The 20,084-nt window shown below is 38.5% G+C and overlaps 1 protein-coding gene across 2 annotated transcripts in view; it reads right to left on the bottom strand.

Moving 5' to 3' along the window:
• Positions 1-20,084, bottom strand: part of LOC101723462 (ADP-ribosylation factor 2) — a 39,146-nt gene that overhangs the window by 9,440 nt on the left and 9,622 nt on the right. For both annotated transcript variants that reach the window (XM_004868668.3, XM_021247529.2), the window contains one exon: positions 10,825-10,935. In XM_004868668.3, coding sequence (XP_004868725.1) covers positions 10,825-10,935 — 111 coding nt within the window. The remainder of the gene's footprint in view (positions 1-10,824; positions 10,936-20,084) is intronic.

Raw genomic sequence — 20,084 nt, 5'->3', positions numbered from 1 at the left:
CTAAATTCAGTGGCATAGCTGGATACAAAGTCAACACTCAAAAATCAATAGTCTTCCACCTGCCTCGCAAGCACAAGGTCCCGAGTTTGATCCCCAGCACCAAAAAAAAAAAAAAGTCTTCCTGTACACAAACAAACTCACTGAGAGAAAAATTAAGAAACAACCCCTTTCACAATAGTATCCAAAAAAGTGAAATACCCAGGAATCAATCTAACAAAGGAAGTAAAAGACTTCTACATTGAAAACTATAGTACTCTGAAAAAGGAGACCAAAGAGTATATCAGAAAATGGAAAGATATACTGTGTTCTTGGATAGGAAGAACCAATACAGTGAAAATGACCATACTTCCAAAACTGTTATACAGATTATTTTATTTTTTGGGGGGGTACCAGGGATTGAACTCGGGTCCTTGTGCTTGCGCAACAGGCAGCAAAACCACTGAGCTAAATCCCTGGCCCCTGTTATACAGATTTAATGTAATCCCAATGAAAATTCCAACACTATATCTCACAAAATTTGGAAAAAAATCCTAAAATTCATTTGGAACCAGAAGAGACCTAAAATAGCAAAGGCAATCCTGGGCAACAAAGGCAAGGCAGGGGTATCAGAATCCCTGATCTGAAATTATACCACAAAGCTACTGTGATAAAAACAGCATGGTACTGGCAAAAGAACAAACTTGAGGATCAACAGAACAGACTAGAAGATGCAAAAACAACTCCAGACATACTCAGCCACATAATCTTTGACAAAGGAGCCAAACACCTTCACTGGAAGAAAGATAGCCTCTTCAACAAATGGTGCTGGAAAAAGTGGCTTTCCATATGCCAAAGATGGAAACTAGACCCATATCTTTCACCATGCAATAACTTAAAATTGAAATGAATCAAAGATCTAAATATTAAAATGGAAATACTAAATCTGCTGGAAGAGAGAATAGACAGAATGCTTGAGGACACAGGAGTAGGCAAAGACTTCATGAACAAAAACTGCACAGGAAACATTACAAAGAATCAACATCTGGGACCTCATCTTATTAAAATGCTTTTGCACTGCAAGAGAAACCAACATAGTGAAAAGATAACCCACAGCCTGGGGAAAAAATTTTACCAGCTATTTATCAGACAAAGAATTTTATAAACTTTATAAACTTTATATTTATAAAGAACTCCAGAAAAGTCAGACTCCTCAAATTTAAAGACCCAATCTAAAAATGAGAATCTGAAATGAAAAGAGACTTTTCAAATGAAGAAGTAAAAACAGCAAATAAACATATGAAAAAATGTTCAACATCACTGGTCATTAATGAAATGCAAATTAAAACAATGCTGAGATTTCATCTCACTCCAGAAAGAATAGCTGCTATCAAGAAATCAACCAATAACAAATCCTGGCAGGGCTGTGGGGAAAAAGGAACCCTACTTCATTGTTGGTGGGAGTGTAGACTGATACAACAATTGTAGAAATCAGTGTGGAGATTCCTCAAAAAACTAAAACTAGAAGTTCCATTTGACCCAGCTATTCCTATTCTTGGTATCTTCCCAAATGAATTAAAAGCATCATACCACAGCCATATATGCACACCAGTGTTTACAGCAGCACAGTTTGTAATAGCTAAATCTTGGAAACAGCCCATATGCCCATCAACCAGCGAATGGATAAAGATGTGGGGTTTTTTATACAATGGAGTACTGCTCTGCCATAAAGAAGGATGAGCTTCAGACATAGCTAAATGGATGCACCTTGAGACCATACTCTTAAGTGAAATAAATCGGACACACCAGTTTAAATAACGCATTGTTTCTCTTGTGTGAGAAACTGAAAGTGGAAATAAGGATGAAAGTGTATAATAGATATTGGGAAATGGGAAGAAAATGTTCAAATGGGAATGGGAACAAGGGAGGGAGGGGAAGAAAGGAAGGGACAAGAAAAAAGTGAAAATAGAAGAAAAAATGGAAACAAAGCTTTTGTACATAGGGAGGGGAAGGGGTTTGAGGAGAGAGGGGGAATAGGAAAAAAGAGGAGGGATGTACCAAGTACAGATGCAAATTCCCTGTGAGGAATGTTATCATTTTGTATGCCTAAAATGTACCAATAAATGTTGTTATTAAAAAAAAGAAATATTACAATTCATCAGCTTAACAACAAGACTACTCAGAGAAACAGATTTATTTCTTAGTCACTTACTTTTCATATCAGAGAAAAAAAGGCTTTTGAAAAATACCCATAGTTTAGTACAGCAAGTACATTCTAGGGCTAGTCCAACCTAAAGTCAACCTTGAGACAAAGGCTCAGGTGCAAGTAGCGATCTGGGAAGTGACCCCAGGGACTAGGAGTGAAGGCTGAAAGGAGTAAATCTGGAAAAGGAGGGATAGCCGACATAATGATGAGTGATCAAGTTAGCCACCCCATGTAACCAGTGCTCATTTTGGAGCTGTTGGAAGCCACATGAAAATCCTCTCAGAACTGCACACCCAGGAGTCAAAAAGGGGAAATGTTCATTGGCACCTGTCCCCAAATGGTCAGGAGGAATTCAACAGGCATTAGGCCACCTACACTTCTAGGTCACTTTGGGTTAAATGTCAAGATATCCCCATGGGCATCTCTATAACATGGAATTTGTTTGATCTTTCCCTGGAATTTTCATCATGGTAGCCCCACAACTGATAGTTTATGTTAAAGAGATCACCTCTGGGAAACAGAGCAGGGACTAAGGTTTGACTCACATAGTCAGTAATTCACTCAATCATGCACAGGCAATTAACTCCTAATAAAAACTGCACAGCAAAACATGAGTGAACTACTGAGGTTGGTAGTACTTAGCACACCACCATACATCAATGTGCTAGAAAGGTAAAATATCCTGACTCCACTAGGAGTAGACAATCTTGTATTTGGAACCTCTCAGATCTATGTTATAGTGGACCCTCAAATTACGACCGGCCTCACATACAAACAACTTGGGTTGCACCTGGAATTTTAGTTTTAACTTACAACCAAAGTCTTGAGTTACTACCTGAATGCTGGCAACTTGTATGGTTGTAAACAAAGACTCATAATGCCAGAAAAGTGTATGTAAGCATACATAACCATCAGTCTGAGCCCAGTTGTGTTTGTTTGTGGATGTGATTTCAGTCAGTGCTTTATATAATCGTTATGATTACTGCTATCAAAATGGCCCCAAAAAAGCTAGAAAAGAAGGAAGGGACAGTAAATAAAAAAGTAATCACAATAAAAAAAAAGAAACTGTGGAGAAATATGAGAGTGGCATTTGTGTTGACAGATCTTGCTAATATGTGTGGCATATCAAAATCCACCATCTCGACAATCTTACAGAGAAAAGATTTATATAAGGAAGCTAGTGTTGCTAAAGGTGTTACTCAAATTAGTAAGTCAAGATCAACAGTGTTAGATGAGGTATAAAGGATATTATTAATGTGAATAAATGAAAGGCAGATGGCAGGTTACAGCCTAAGTGTATAATTTGTGAAAAAGCTAGGGCTATAAATGCAGATATCATAAAGGATAATCCATCAATGAGTGAGAATAGTGAAACATTTCATGCCAGTAAGTGGTGGTTTCACAATTTTAAAGTGAGAATTGAGGTTTGTAGTGTAACTAAGCATGGTGAAGCAGCCAGTGCTGATAAAAAGAGCTGCTGAAAATTACATACACCACTTCAAAATGATGACACAGAGGAATGGCTTTTGCTCTCCATCAAGTATTCAACTGTGATGAAACTGGCCTTTTCTGGAAGAAAATGCCCAAGAGAACATACATTACACAGGAAGAAAAGAAAATGCCAGGCTACAAGCCTATAAAGGATAGGCTAACCTTACTGCTATGTGCCAATGCGAGTGATGACCTCAAGATAAAGCTTCTCTTGATTTATCACTGAGACCCCTAGAGTGTTCAGAAAACATGAAGTCATGAAGAATAGGTTAGGAGTCATGTGGAGATCTAATGCAAAAAGCCTAGGAACAAGAATATTTTTTCTTGAGTAGATCAGGGAAGCTTTCTGTCCCACTGTTAAGAAATATATAGAGGACAAAGGTTTACCATTCAATCCTCAACAGGGACAATGTTCCTGCTCACCCATGAGATTTGGAACAAGAATTGGCTGAAGAATTCCCATGGCTCTCAGTCAAGTTCCTCCCGCCTAATACAACTCCTCTATTGCAGCCTATGAACCAGCAGGTTATAGCTAACATTAAGAAGCTATACACCAAGGAACTGTTCCTGAAGTGCTTCCTGATAGTCTTAGATACAAATTTAACCCTTAAATCATTCTGGAAGGAACATTACAACATCCTTTCCTGTGTGGGGTTAATTAAGAAATCCTGGGCCAATATCTCTCTAAGGACACTGAGATCTGCCTGGAAGAAAGTATGGCCTAAAATCATAAAGGAGAGAGATTTTGAAGGCTGTGTAGAGAAGCCTGAGCCTTCAATTGACCCTGTGGTTGATGACACTGTCACTATAACAGATTTCAGGGAGTCAGTGAAGTTGAAGAACTGGTGGAGAAACACTCAAGAGGAAATGTCTACAGAGGAACTTCTGGCCAAGCAACAAAGAATGCCAGCTGAGGAGCTTTCTGAAGAGGAGGGAGAGTATCAACAATCAGCGTAGCAAAGTTCTTCTGAAATAAAGGAAATCCTGAAAAAATGGGCACAGCCACAAACATTTGTAGAGAAGATTCACCCAGACAGAGAAAAAACCAATTGCTGCATTCACTTGCTTAATGACAATGTCATGTCATACTACAGAACAGTGTTAAAGAAAAGAAAGAAATAGTCAACCTTAGGCCAGTTTTTAGTTCTGAAAAGGTTGAGATCTAGGGAGCCAGAAGCAGGTCCTAGTGGGCTACAGATTCTCCCAAGGAGAGAAAGGACACCAGAGAGCCAGATTCCTGATGTTCTTATGGAAGGAGACTCTCCTTACAAACAATAACCACCTTCCATTTCATCCTCCCTGCAAGCCAAAGATGTCAACTTGAATGGTGAGTACAGTATGAAATTGTTGTTTTTGCTAAACTAGGCACCATTTAAAACTTTCTGGTGAATACACTAGGAAAAGTATTAGTGTTTAAATTATACACATTATACAAGCTTTTTTATTATGAAAAGGTTAGTTATGGTGTGCTTTGGAGGTTTGGAATCCATTATGGGTATTTCCATTATTTTTCATGGGAAAAATAGTCTTGACTTACAACCAACCTGAGTTATAACCGGCCCTCATAAATGAATTGAGCTCATAAGTCAAGGGTCCACTGTATCACTTTTGACTGGTTCATCTACATACTTGTGTCAGGATAAAACTATAATTTTAAGTACAGTGCTTTCCTGAGTTTTGTGAGTCATTCTAACAAACTAGCAAACCTGCAGGGGTACTGACTATGGCCAAATATGTGGCCAACTAGTTGGAAGGGAAGGTGGTTTGGAGACCCTAACCTTGCAAGTGAACCTCATAGAGGACTGTGTCCTTAACTATGAAATTTGGCCCAACTCCAGAGAGTGGGTGTCATAACTCTTTGCAGCTCACACTACAGCATCAAAAAATTCCCGGAAGTAAGATACCTGCGACAAGCTAAAGATACCACCACATCTCACCTGAGTGAAGGGGTCTAAAACCTACACAAACCTTGTCACTGCTAAATTGGCTGGAAGAAGAGACAGGGCCAAAAGAGTCTACAGAGGAGTTGGACAGGAGGTATCTAACATACTGTTCAAGTCCAGTAGGCAGAAGGCTCACTGAGCAGTAGTCCATGGACAAAGTTAACAACAACTTGGCACTGGCTGATGGTAAGTCCTTTGAGAGGAAAATGTGAAGGACACCCAAAAGAACTCACTTGATCCTAGGCTGAATCACTAGGAGTGATCGTAGCTCAATTTCAGGGATACAAGTAATAAGAGGCACCCTCAGCCAGAACACCTTGGGAACATTACATGATCAGTGTTGGATTCCACACTCTCAAGACGTGGGCATGCAAAGAATGATCAGAATAGTAAAGGCATTGAACACCAGGTCATATGAATAATAACTGATTTAACCAGGGATATTTTACCTAGAGAAAAAGACTCAGTGAAGGGCTGACAGTTGTCTTCAAATACCTGAAAGGCTATGGTATAAAGAGGCTTAAAGTGCTTTATATAGTTCTATAAGGCGACTGAAGACCAGTAGGTGAAAACTACAGGAAGTCAGCATTAAAAGTCAGCATGATTGGAGATGTGATATGCTAGCACAGGAGGCACTCTCACCATGGGAGGTATTTACGTCCAGCTGAAGGCACAAGCTGGGGACATTTTAGAGGAGAACCTAGTAGGGAAAAGGGAGTAGGATGAGATTACCTCTTGGTTTCCTTTGACCATGAGATTCCACAGCTATGTCTAGAAGAGAAAACCAGGGTTGGCCCTCTGTCCTCCCCTCTGTGCCTCCAAGGCCCACCCAGCGGCTGCCTAAACCTGCTGCTCCAGGCAGCCTATGCCAGTTTCTGCATGTTTGGGGCTTGCATGAGTCAAAGTCATCTGTTATAGCACATGAGATTAAAAATGAAAAAATGCAAAACATTCAAAACTCCCCTAAAGGTTTGATATGCTACCAGCAGTTCTGGACCCTAATCATAACAAGCCAAGTTCTCCAGAAGTTCAAGCGGATCCTTAGTCTCTAATGCAACACTGACGAGGTAAAGGCTGACATGTTATTTGCCATTCCTAATAAAAATAAAATTTTATAATACTGGGTCCTATTTTACAGTTTTTTATAGATCCTTACTGAAGAACCTAAGACCAGACTGGCTACACTTCTGATCTCAGAGAAAAGGTACATTTACACATAAATAGTACACTATTATATGCTTTTAAAAGAGCAGATATATGTAGATATAGATGCATAAAGTATGTCTAAACAGATATACATGAAATAAAAGTAGTTGTCTATGAGAGGGGAACTGAGGAATGAGGTGGTGACTTTTCTATTTGTACCCTTTTCCCCTTTTCTTATGTTTCAACCATATAGATATATTTCCATTCAACAAATTAAAATAACTAAACCTATAATCAAGGAGAAAAATCCTTCCACATGAGAACTAATGGGAGCATTTTATGCATTTTGTATAGTACATCAATTAAGAAATGACATAAACAATTCCAATTCCAAGCTCTATAGTTAAAATCTACACAACTGAATGCCTTCATGGGGAGCAAAAATAATTCATTAAGTTCTGTCATACTCAACACACTGATGAAGAAAATTTAAATTAAAAGACCCCGATCTTTGGGAAGTTGGCAGGAAAAAAACAGGGTGGTAGCCAAGACTACTCTTGGCTGAGACATTTGGTCCAGTCAAAGACAGCAAATCTATCTTCATATAGCTCCCATTTTCTATTTCATGGAGAGCCCAAATTACCTACCCTAAGGTCCAAGAATATAGTTAGCTCTCTGCAATTAAAGCAACAGTCACTGAAATTTAGTAAAATTAGGCCTGTTATGAATAGAGACTAAAGACAAGAAGTCACTTTAACTTCGTGTTTGAATGTGATAACTCTGAATAGTGTTTTTAAAAAGGAATCCTGCCAGAGAATGATACAGTAAAACCTCAATTTGGGCTTCTGAGTGCCTACTGCCTCCTAGCCACAGAACTAAGCATTTCACAAAAGTAATCTCATTTCAACCCAGGGATGCAGGCAGTGGGTACTGCCCCCATTTTAAGACAAGGAAATGGAGATAGAAAAGATTACCTAATTTTTCCAAGATTTCACAGCAGAGTTGTGGTTCAAACCCATGTATACTAGTTTTATTGCAGCTAAGAAACTGCAGAGGTTTGGCTGAGCTGGGCAGTGCCAGTCCAAGATAAACGGACTCTCTGAGTACCAAAAAAATATTGTCTGCAATGTACAGAAACACAAAATATTTTTAAAATCCAGGGCTGGAGATTTAGCTCAGTGATTCTGTCACTTGCCTTGCAAGCACAAGGACCCAAGTTCTATCCCCAGTACCAAAAAAACAAAAACAAAAACAAAAAATCCAAGTTTTATCATGGAAGTCTCTAGGGTATCAAGCAGATTCTCCAAAAATCAATAAAGAATAAAGCATTTTTCCCACCTTGTTTGTACAGTTATATTTCAGAGAAAACAATTTGATGAAGGAATTCTTTGTTTAGAAAGATGTTAGCTAATAAATATACAAGGAATAACAAGATTTAGAGAAATCACCATTTTGTAACTCTAAATGAAATAATCTTCAATGGATGCTAAAACCATTTAGTCAAAGGGTTGATGGGGAATTTTATTTTGGGGAAATTAGGCTGATACCATCTGAGCCCAGGTGACAACCCAGTGGTTGGTTGCCAGGAGTTTGAGGAAGGAAAGAATGGACAGTTACTGCTTAACAGGTACAGAATCTCAGTATTATAAGAAAAAAAGAGATATGAAGATGGGTGGTGATGGTCGTGATTGTACAACATTCTAAATGTATTTAATACCACTGAACTCTATACTTAAAAGTGGTTAAAATGGTAAATTTCCTGTATGTGTCTTTTACCACAATAAAAACAAAAACTTATCCAGCAATTCCACTCATAGGTATAAACCTAAAAAAACTGAAAACAAGGAGTCAAATAAATAGCTGTACATGAATGTTGACAGCAATACTATTTATAATAGCCTAAAGGTAGGGTCAACCCAAGTGTCCATCAATACACAAACAAAATGTACTATCTCTAAGCAATGCAATATTATTCAGTCATAAAAAGAATGAAATTCTCATACATACTGCAGTATGGACAACTCTGAAAACATAATGCTAAGTAAAAGAAGCCAGACATCTAGGCACAAAAGGACAATTACTATGATTCCACTTATATAAAATATCCAAAAGAAGGAGGTGCACAGACAGAAAGGAGAAGAAAAGTCACTAGGTGGTGAAGGTAGGAGGATGGCAGCTATTGCTTACTGAGTATGGAGTTTCTGCTGGGGGTGATGAGGTTCTGGAAATGGACAGTGTCACTTACAAAATTAAGTGTACTTAATGCCACTGAATTGTATGCTTAAGAATGACTAAACTGGTAAATTTTATACTATATGTATTTTATCACAATAAGTTTTTTAAGCAGAGTGTGGTGGTGCACATCTGTAATCCCAGCACTCGGGAGGTTGAGGCAGGAGGATTACCATGAGTTCAAGGCCAACCTGAACTACACAGCAAGACCATATCAAAAGAAAAAAACCCACACAAAAAAAAGTTTTTTAAAAAAGAAAAATGAATTTAAGTATGATAACCAAACTTCTGTGTTAGGATGTGATATAACACAGTATTATGAAGTATTCTTGCTCCACAAAGAACTGGAATCTAATCAAGCCTCTATCGCATGCTACCGGTTTAGTGGAAATCCATACATAGATAAACAAATGTCACTATATTAAATAAATCAGCCAGATCCAGAATACACGATAAACATTTAACCAAAAATTATGGCGTAGAAAAAAAGAGAAAGGAACTGTTGCAGAGTAAGAGACTAAAGTGACAGAACAACAAAATACAGCACGTGCACTCTGATCCTGATGTGAATAAATCAAACACAGAAAAGCTACATCTGACACAATGGGAAACTTGAGTAAGGACTGAGTAGTAGATAAAACAGAATTATTAACTTTAGGAATGATATTACAAAGAGATCATGCTTACAAAGACAACCAAAGGCTGTATTATAAATGAATGCTGAAAGATGTACGTGTAAAAGGCATCACATTTGGGTAGGCAAAGTGCCAATAACTACAAAGGATGGGTGATGATATATGGGGTTCATTGTGTTATCCTTTCTTTCTTCATATTTGTTTTAAATTTTCCACTAGAAAATGCTTTTAAAATTGCACTGAACTGAAGAAAGACATTCTAATATCAATAGGCTGAGAAGATAACTGTAAACAGAATTAAGGGACAAACTGAAAAAAAAAAAAAAAAAGAAGAATTAAGGGCCAAAGGTAACAGCTAAAGGAATGACATAAGATAAAAAGGGATGGATGCCTTGAGTGCTTGGTCTGGAATGACTGACAAATGTAAGGCTTCACCACCAAACATATGGAATGAAAACAGCAGCAACAGCAGCAATCTTCAAAATTCCAAGTAAACTCTAAAATGAGTAATTTATGGATGCCATATGGTGAAGACTGCACATGAGAATCAGGGTATAAAAATAAGGTGAACAGTTTGAGTATCTTAATAGGCAATACTCAATAAAGTCTGATTTATCCAAAATATAGCCAATGAAAACACATAAATTCATGAGTGACTACAATAAAACTCTTAGTTTTAAGAAACCTATGATAAAAAAAAAATAAGGTGATGTTTTGAGATATTCCTGCATCATGTATGTGTAAAACAGAAGAGCAGCAGGGAAGGAGAGAGGCCACACAAGATGCCAGGATTTGAGATTTGGAATTTGAGGTTCTGATCATCCTTACTCATCTCTTTTTCTCTGGAAGCAAGATCTTCAGATATTCTCAACAAGTTTAAAGCAGTTAACTGAATTTAAATTCTTCAAAAACTCGTACTTCATCTAAGGCACACATTATTCTCATTAACCAAAAGATGAAATTCATCAAGGTGCAGTAACCATCTTCTAACTATTCTGGATTAAGAGAAGTCAAAGCCCAAGTCCCTTTTCTAGGAGGAGCACGCGAATTATATTTCAAAGATACCTTCCCAGTAAGGGTAAGGAGGCTAGCGAAAGACAGGGAATGACTGACAGTCCAAATAAAGCAGAGCACCCAGTATCACTTCAACCACCCATCTTCAGACACATATAAGACCCACAATTTCAACCTTTACCTTGGGTGTTCTGGAAGTAATGTCGCCACAAAGGTCTGATTTTGTCCTGGCCACCAACATCCCAGACTGTGAAGCTGATATTTTTATATTCTACTGTCTCCACATTGAAGCCTAAATTGGGAAGATGGAAAAAACTTTTCAATGATTTTTGCTGTTCAATTTAAAGTCATTTCAACTTACATTTCCATAGTACTTTTTAACTTATAAAACAGTTTGCTAGTCAAAAATCTATAGCTTACAAAGAGAATGTGCTAGCTTATTCTGCCATTCATCATGCTTGGTATCTCAAACCAAGCTTTCCAGTTTCTAGCAATTCATCTCCCTTCTGTCTCAGCACAAGACTTTATAGTATTCTTCAGAGAAAAGAGAAGTCATTTATGGAACAGACTTCCACTTCCCACCACATGATGTAAAAACTTAGCTACATCTTTACCCACATTTTTCTTTCTTCATGTTGGAACAATGGATGGGGACAACTAGCTATGCCAATTTCCTCCACCTATGTGCTGAATCCAACAAATACACCTTGGTTGTCTAAAACCTTTTACTATTGTTATCCTGTCCTCCATTCAAATATCTCCAACCTTTTCTCAAGATGCCTAAGTCTCTTACAATTTTTTTTTTAAATCCCTTCCTTGATTCCACATCTTCACCTGCTACCATTCTTTTATTTTTATTAGTACATGTTTGCAGTACAGGTTTATATTTCTGTGTGGAGTTGAAACATATGCACAACACATCTTAATTCCTTTTTTCAACCCCTTTCCCTTTCCTCTTCCCCCCTCCCTTTATCCCTGATCCCCTTTCCATTTGAGGAAGATTTATCTCCCTACTTTCAATTATCTTTATTTTGTTCTCTATTTATATATTGGGTTTCTCATAAAAGAAACTATGGAATATTTAAGCTTGTATGTCTGATTACTTCACTTAATACCGTGATCTCAAAATGTACCCCTTTTTCCTACAAATGACATAAGTTTATCCTTCTTTATAGTAAAGTAGTATTCCAGTGTGTGTAAATACATTTTCTTTATCCACTCATCTGTTAATGGATATACAAGGCTGTTTCCAAGATTTAGCAACTATGAATCGCACAGCTATAAACATGGGTGTACATCACTTAGTATGATATCTTTAACACCTTCAGGAAGATAACCTAGAAGGGGGAACAGCTAGGTCAAATGGAATTCCTAGTTTTAGTTTTTTGAGGAATATCCATAGCGCTTGTACAAGTTTACATACTCACTACCAATGCAGAAGGGTTCCTTTTTACCCACAACCTTGCCAGCACTTGTTATTTGATTTCTTGATGATGGCCACTCATTGTGGGGTAAAATGGAATCTCTGCATTGTTGTTTTTATTTTTTTGTTTTTGTGGTACCGAGGATTGAACTCAGGACCTTGCATTTGCGAGGCAGGTGTTGTGCCACTGAGCTAAATCCCTGGCCCTCAGAATTGTTTTAATCTGTATTTCTCTAACAGCATTTCTTCATGTGTTTATTGGCTGTTTGTACTTCTTCTTTGAAATGTCTATTCGTTTCACTTGTATATTTTCTGATTGGGAATTTTACATTGGGGAGTCTAGTATTTTGAGTTCTTTATTCTAGGTAGCAGTCCTCTGTCAGAGGAACATCCAAAAAAATTACTTCCTATTCTGTAGATTTTCTTTTTATTCTGTTGGTTGTTTCTTTTGCTGTGCAGAAGCTTTTTGATATGATTCCATTTGTTGATTCTTGATGTTATTTCTCATGCAATTGGGGTCCTGTTCATGACTTCAAGAGTATTACCTATTTTATCTTCCACCAGGTTAAGTTTTTCCATTTTAACATTTAGTTCTATGAACCATTTTGACTTTAGCTTAGTACATTAGTGAGAGATATGGCCCAAGACTCAATATTCTGCATGTGGATTGCCAGTTTACCCACCACCATTTATTAAAGTGGCTATCTTTTCTCCAGTTTATCTTTTTAGGCCCTCTGTCAAAGATCAAATAGTTGAATGTGCTTGGAATTGTTTCTGCATCCTCTATTCTGTTCCACTGATCCTCACGTGTTTTTATGCCAGTACTACATGGTTTTCATCACTACAGCTTTGTAACATAACTTCAAGTCCAGGATTGTGATGTCTCCTGCTTTGCTCATGCAATTCTGGGTCTCTTCTAATTCCACATGAATTTTAGGATTGTTTTCTCAAGTTCTGTGAAGAATGCTATTGGTATTTTGATTGAGACTGCATTAAATCTGTGAATCAATTTTGGAAGTATAGTCATTTTGACTATACTGTCTCTGCCTATTCAGGAACATAGGATACCTTTCCACTTTCTGATGTCCTCATTTTTTTTTTTTTCAGAATACTGTAGTTTTCATTGTAGAGGTCTTTCATTTTCTTAGTTAGGTTAATTCCCATGTACTTACATTTTCTTGGTGCTATTGTGGATGGTATTTTTTTCCTAATTTCTCAGTGTACAGAAACGATGCTGATTTTTGTGTTGTTTTTGTAACCTGCTACATTACTGAATTTAGTTATTAATTCTAAGAGTCTTTTGGTAGAACTTTTGGCGTCTTCTACGTAGAGAATCATATCATCTATAAATGATAATTTGACTTCTTCCTTTCCTATACATATCCTTTTTTTTTTTTTGCCTAACTGCTCTTGCTAATGTTTCAGGGACTAGACATTCTTGTCTTGCTCCTGATTTTAGAGGAAAAGCTTTCAGTCTTCCCCCACTTAATATGATTTTGCCAGTAGGCTTGTCATAAATGACTTTTTTTTTTGGTACAGGGGATTGAACTCTTGCGCTTTCAAGGCAGGTGGCAGATATCATAAATGACTTTTATCAGATTGAGATAAGGTCCTTCTATGTTTATTTTTTCAGTATTTTTATCATGGAAGGTATTGAATTTTATCACAGGGTTTTTCTGCATCTATTGAGATGATCATAGGATTTTTGTCCTTGTTACTATTTACATGATGTATTACATTTATTGGTTTGAGTATGTTGAACCATCCCCTTGCATCCCTGGGATGAAGCCTACTTATTCATGATATGATCTTTTTTTTTTTCTGATGATCTTTTTGATGATTTGTTGCATTCTGTTTGCTAGTATCTTGTTGAGGATTTCTGCATATATATTCAGTAAAGAGACTGGTCTATAGCTCTCCTTTTTGCTTGTATCCTTGTCTGGTTCTTTTGTTTTGAGACAGGGTCTCCCTATGTAGATCAGACTGGCCTTGAACTCACTGTGCCCCCAGGTTGGCTTGAATAGTGCTGGGATTACAAGTGTGTACTACCACACCAGCTTGGATCCTTGTCTAGTTTTAGAAACAGGTTAATGGAAGCTTCCAGGAATGACTTTGGAAATACTCTTTCTCTTTCAATTTTACTAAAGAGCTAACGAGTATTAGTGTTAGATCTTCCCTCAAGTTTTTGTAGAGAATTTAGCAGTGAATCCAGATCAAGGCTTTTCTTAGCCAGTATTACTGCTTCAATTTAACTGCCTGTTATTGGACTGTTCAAGATTTTAAAATATTTTTGGTTCAGTTTAGTAAGTATATAGGAATCTATCCATTTCTTCTGCTTTCTCCAAACTATTGGTGAATAAGTATGCAAAGTTGCTGTTAATAATCTTTTTTATTTCAGCAATGCCTGTTGTGATTTCACCATTTGCATTTTTTTGGTTTTGGTTTTTTTGCGGGGGTACTGGGGATCAAACTCAGGACCTTGCATGGGCGAGGTGGGCGAGGCAGGCGAGGCACCACTGAGATAAATCCCCCGTGTACCTTTTGCATTTCTAATTCCAATGATTTAAGCTTTTTCTCTCCTTTTTTGGGTAAGATTGGCTAATGGTTTATCTATTTTGTTTATCCTTTCAAAGAACCAACTCTTTGATTCATTGTTTCTTTGTATTTTTTGCGTGTCAATTTCATTGATTTCTGCTCTGATCTTTATAATTACCAAGTTTTCCTGAAAATAACTTAACTGGAAAATAATCTGTAGCATGATTTTTCAGAATGTTCATAATATATGCCCTACCCCAAAAATAAGCCCCAGTTAAGATTGTCAGCCAGATGGATGCACTTAGTACATCCATTGCAACACACGATGGATGTATTATAAAATAATATTAATATATAATCAAATATAAATAAATATTGACATTCTTAAAATAAATTATAATAAAAATTATAATTATTTGTAAATACCCAAGCAGGTGCCTTTGATGAGAGATACACTCCTATGTAAACAGATGAACTCAAGACGTAAATGACCAATCAGGGTAGACACACAAATAACATGTGCACACTTGGTAACAAATGGATATGGTTGTGTCGAATATAAATCCTTATAATTCAATATTATAGGGAAAAGGAAAGGGGACATTACCAGACTTTTGCAGTGGGTCCTGGTCTCCTATGAGGCAATACAACACAAAGCTAATAAGAATAAATAAAGAAACAAGACAGAAAGAGCTGGGTCTTGGGGCTGATTGGTGCTGCTCCGGGCAGCAATGACAAAAGCCCACAAGGATATCCAGTATTTATTGATTATAAGCATGGAAAGAAAGTGAGCAGGGCATGCTTTGAAGACATCTACTAGTGATATAGGGCCAAACAACTGGCACAATAGCACCAAGCAGGGCTGTAAGGGAAGAGACACTGCTTATCTTGCTTGGATAGAACAAACAGGTACTGGGACCAGGTACAATTAGCAAGCAACCCATCGGGTCAGTGAGAAGGCATAATTCAGGGGAAAGGATTTTAATTGGGGTCACACTGACCTTAGCTGTACATAACTCACCAAAGCCCTGCCACTTCACAGACCAGGTTGTAGGTCTCTGTGGCAGCCACTGGAGGAAGAGCTACAGTCACCCAGTCTGCCATCAGACATGCCCATTTGAGTCACAAGGGGCTTTGGTCTGATTCCTGATATAAAACAATATAGCTGAACTATGGAAAGCAAAAAGCATGTGCCACTTATAGCCCGCTAGTACTGGGCAGGGATGTCTGCTGCACAGTATGTTGTGTGTTGTAATGGATGTCTTTAATGCACTTGTGTGAAATAAAGAAACTTCTGAACTTTGGTGCCTGCAACATTTTGTCGCTTTTGTGTAGACCATAACTCTTAACTATCATTTGTTGCCACTCCCATCTCTTAAGTCTTCCATTAACACTTGATTTTAGGAATCTGTGTTAGTTACTTTTCTCTTGTTGCTGAAACGAAATACCTGACACCCAAAGTTAAAGGGGAAAGGGTTTATTTAGCTCACAGTTTGTAGAGGTTTCAGTCCCTAATCAGGTGGCTCCAAGGCAGGGTGGCGCATGGTAAGAGGGCCATTGCAGAGGAGAAACAGTTGATGGCGCCCACACAGTAGCAAAAGCAGCAAGGGACCTTAACAGTGTCTTTCTCCCCCTTTTATCCCATCCAGACTACCAGGATTAAAGTGGTGCCAAACCAATCACTCACATGTAGTGGTTTAGTAATCACATGCCCTTAATCCCAGCATCACATATTCCAGATTCAGCCACCTGTGAAAAAGGCTGCATAAGGCTTTGGGAGGACATCTAGATACAAGCCACAACAGGGGGTATTTTTGGTTTCTTGAGACAGGGTTTCACCATGCAGTTCAGACTGGTCTTGAACTCACTATGTAGCCCAGGCTAGCCGCGCTCACTGTGATTCTCCTGTCTCAGCCTCCTGAGTGCTGGGATTATAGGTAAATGAACACTTGATTTAATGGAAACTTTGTGAAGCCTCACCTATAAAAGGTTGTGACTTGAGTGAAGAATTCATGGGATAAAATCACTGACAGCTGTGTTGCTAATGCACTACAAGATAAGAAATTCAGGCCTGAATTTGGGGATTGGAGAATTATGATGATGTTCCAGAAGAAGATGACAAGACTGTATTTGATGCAGATGTAGATTTTTGTAATGAATAAATGTAGATTATTGACATGAATAAATAAAGATTATTTTACATGAAAAAAAATAAGATACTCCCCTGAAAATAAGCCCCATCACGTCTTTTGGAGCAAAATTAATATAAGACCTAGTCTTATTTTCTGAGAAATGTGGTATATCCTCCAACCCAAACTTCTGTTCTGATTTCAGAGGTTCCTAATCCAACACCTTCAGTTAGATGTCTCCACAACCTCAAATAAGGCAACCTTTCAAAATCAGAGATTAAGATCCTCACCCCTTCAACCTGCACCTTTACTAGTTATCCCCTCATTAACTTCATTCTACAGAATGAAAACCTAGGAGGCATCCCTGACACTTCCAACTCTTTCACATCCAAAATCCCATTACCATACCTTACCAATTCATTCTCCTGGGTACCTAATACTAACCCTAACTCAGTAGACTGTCATTTCTAGCTTTCATTGTTGAAATAGCCTAACTCCCTTGGCCACTTTTCCTCTTTTCCCCTGCCCACTCTCCCCTTTATAGACACAAGCCCCTGTGCTATGCTGTCCTGCCTTGGAGGTAGCTGACTATGGACCGAAATGTGAGTCAAAATGAACCTCTCTTCCTTTAAGTCGCTTGTGTTAGGTCTTGTGCCTCAACAACAAGAAAGTAACTAAGACACAAGTATTTAACAGTCACTTATAGCTACTGGTGACCACACTGGACAGGGACACACAAAATATTTCCATAAACACTGAGAATGCTGTTGGATAGCACTGGCTTACACACATGAAAATGATAACCAAACCCATACATTACTCCTAACACCGAAATATATTCTAAATGGATAAAATTTTTGTTTCATTAAAAATTTAAAACTCCATAAAGTTAGCAGGAAAAATGGTGAATATTTTTATGATTTTGAAGAAGAAAAATTTCCTCAAAATGTTATCAAAACTAACAAATTGTAAATCTGGATACCTAATAACTTAAAATTATCCTGTGGCAAAATGCAGAAAAAACAAGTTTGAAAGACAAGTCAATTAGGTTATCTTGGGATTTGGTGTTCTCTGGCCAGAGGTTCAGATCACTGCCTCGTATCCTCAGTCGCCCGGTGGCCTGCAGGTGTCGAAGATTCCTGGGAGGGCGCAGAAACCCCGGAAACCGGAAATGAGGCTTAAAATTCTGAGCAGTCTTTCCTTACACCAACACTGAATCAGCCCATTGCACACAGGCAAGTCTGCAACAATCCACTGGACACCCCCCCTCGCGCTCCTCTGTAGAGCCACCTGGTTCCACACTACAAAGACACAGAGGACACCAGACCACCAGACCACGGTACTGAGTCCCGCTGCTCCCGGCCCAGAGGTAGGGGCTTCTGAGCTGCCGTGCCACTGCTCCTGGTCCAGAGGAAGGAGCTTCCCAGCAACCATCCCTCCTGCTGCTCCCAGCCCAGAGGAAAGGGCTTTTGGGCCACTTTCTGTCCCGCTGCTCCTGGCCAGAGGAAGGGGCTTCCGGGCCACCATACCTCCCACTGCTCCCGGCCCAGAGGTAGGGGCTTGTAAGCCGCCATCCCACTGCTCCTGGACCAGAGGAAGGGGCTTCCAAGCCACCATCCCTCCCACTGCTCCCAGACCATAGGAAAGGGCTTTTGGCCCACCATCCCTACCACTGCTCCCGGCCCCTGTCCCACCTCTCCCAGATCAGAGGAGGTAATCCGTGCAGGTGCCAACAGCCACCCCCAGTGGAAATGAGAAAACACATAAATAAGTCTCAAAACCAGACTTCCAGATCACCTACAGCAACCTCAAAGGGAAATGAGATGGAACACTCTGATACTCAACCACCTGGATCCACTGCACTGGCAACAAAAGGGGATCTGGAAAAAATGAAATCAGAAACAATTTCTCAGATAACAGGAGAAATTGTGCCCCTAGTGCAAGACATGATTAATAAATCTAGAGAGGAGCTCAGGAACATGATGGAATCCCAACATAGGAAACAAATGGAATCCATGAAACAGATGCAAATAGATTTCCAGGACATGAAAAACTCCATTGAAAGTCTACACAGCAGAATGAGCCAATGTGAGGACAGAATTTCAGATATAGAAGATAAGATTGCAATTAGTGACCAGGAAAAGAAAAATTGCTTCAAAATTATAAGGGAACATGAGAAATCAATCCAGCAGCTGCTAGATGATGCAAAGAAGAATAACATAAGAATGATTGGAGTCAATAAAGAAAGAGGAGAGAGTGCAGTTGACTTAAAAAACTCTCTTCACAGAAATAATGGCAGAAAACTTCCCAAGCAGGGGAAAAGAGCTTGACATACAGACAAGTGAGGCATATAGGACTCCAAATAGCCTTTATCAAAAAAAATCTACACATAGGCATATAATTGTTAAGATTCCAGAAACTCAACAGAAGAACAAAGTTCTACAAGCAGTTAGAGAAAAGAAACAAAGCACATACAAAGGAAAGCCCATCAGAATCACAGCAGACTTCTCAACACAAACCATCAAGGCAAAAAGAGCTTGGAGTGACATATTCCAAGCCCTAAAAGAAAATAGCCTCCAACCCAGATTGATGTACCCTGCAAAACTATCTTTCAAAATTGATGGAGAAATAAGATACTTTCATGACAAAGAGCACTTTAGGAACTTCGTGAATACCAAATCAGCACTCCAAAGAATTTTACACAATATCCTAGGAACAGACATTGAGGGTCACAACCCCAGGAAGCAAAGCAGAATGAACCCATCTGACAGGACAAGAAATTAAATGTAAAGGGGGAGAACCCAACAAAAAGAAAACGTCATGGCAAAGACAAGTCAATACGTTTCAGTTATAACCATCAATGTTAATGGTTTCAATTCACCAATCAAATAGACTGGCAGAATGGGTCAAGAAGCAAAATCCAACAATATGCTGCATACAAGAAACACATTTAATTCAAAATGAAACTCACAGACTGAAAGTTAAAGGGTGGAAAACAATACTCCATGTGATAGGAACCCAAAAAAAAGCAGGAGTAGCTATCCTCTTTGCAGATCAAGTAGATTTCAAACCAACACTGATTAAGAGAGATGAAGAAGGACACTACATCCTTGTAAAGGAAGAATCCAAGAAGAACAGATGACAATCATAAATATCTATGCACCAAACACTAGTGTGCCCAACTATATAAAACAAATACTAACGGACGTGAAAAGTCATATATGCACTAATACGATTGTAGTGGGGGACCTCAACACCCCACTGTCACAAATAGATCAACTAGACAAAAAATAAGCAATGAAATACTAGAACTCAATCGAACTCTTGAGCAAATGAACTTAACAGATGTTTACA

This window comes from Heterocephalus glaber, unplaced genomic scaffold (genome assembly GCF_053883595.1).
Source record: "Heterocephalus glaber isolate CG9 unplaced genomic scaffold, H.glaber_assembly_v1.0 deba00001813, whole genome shotgun sequence".
Lineage (NCBI taxonomy): Eukaryota > Metazoa > Chordata > Mammalia > Rodentia > Bathyergidae > Heterocephalus > Heterocephalus glaber.
Note: the sequence above shows the minus strand (reverse complement) of the source record. Positions and strands in the feature narration are given on the sequence as shown.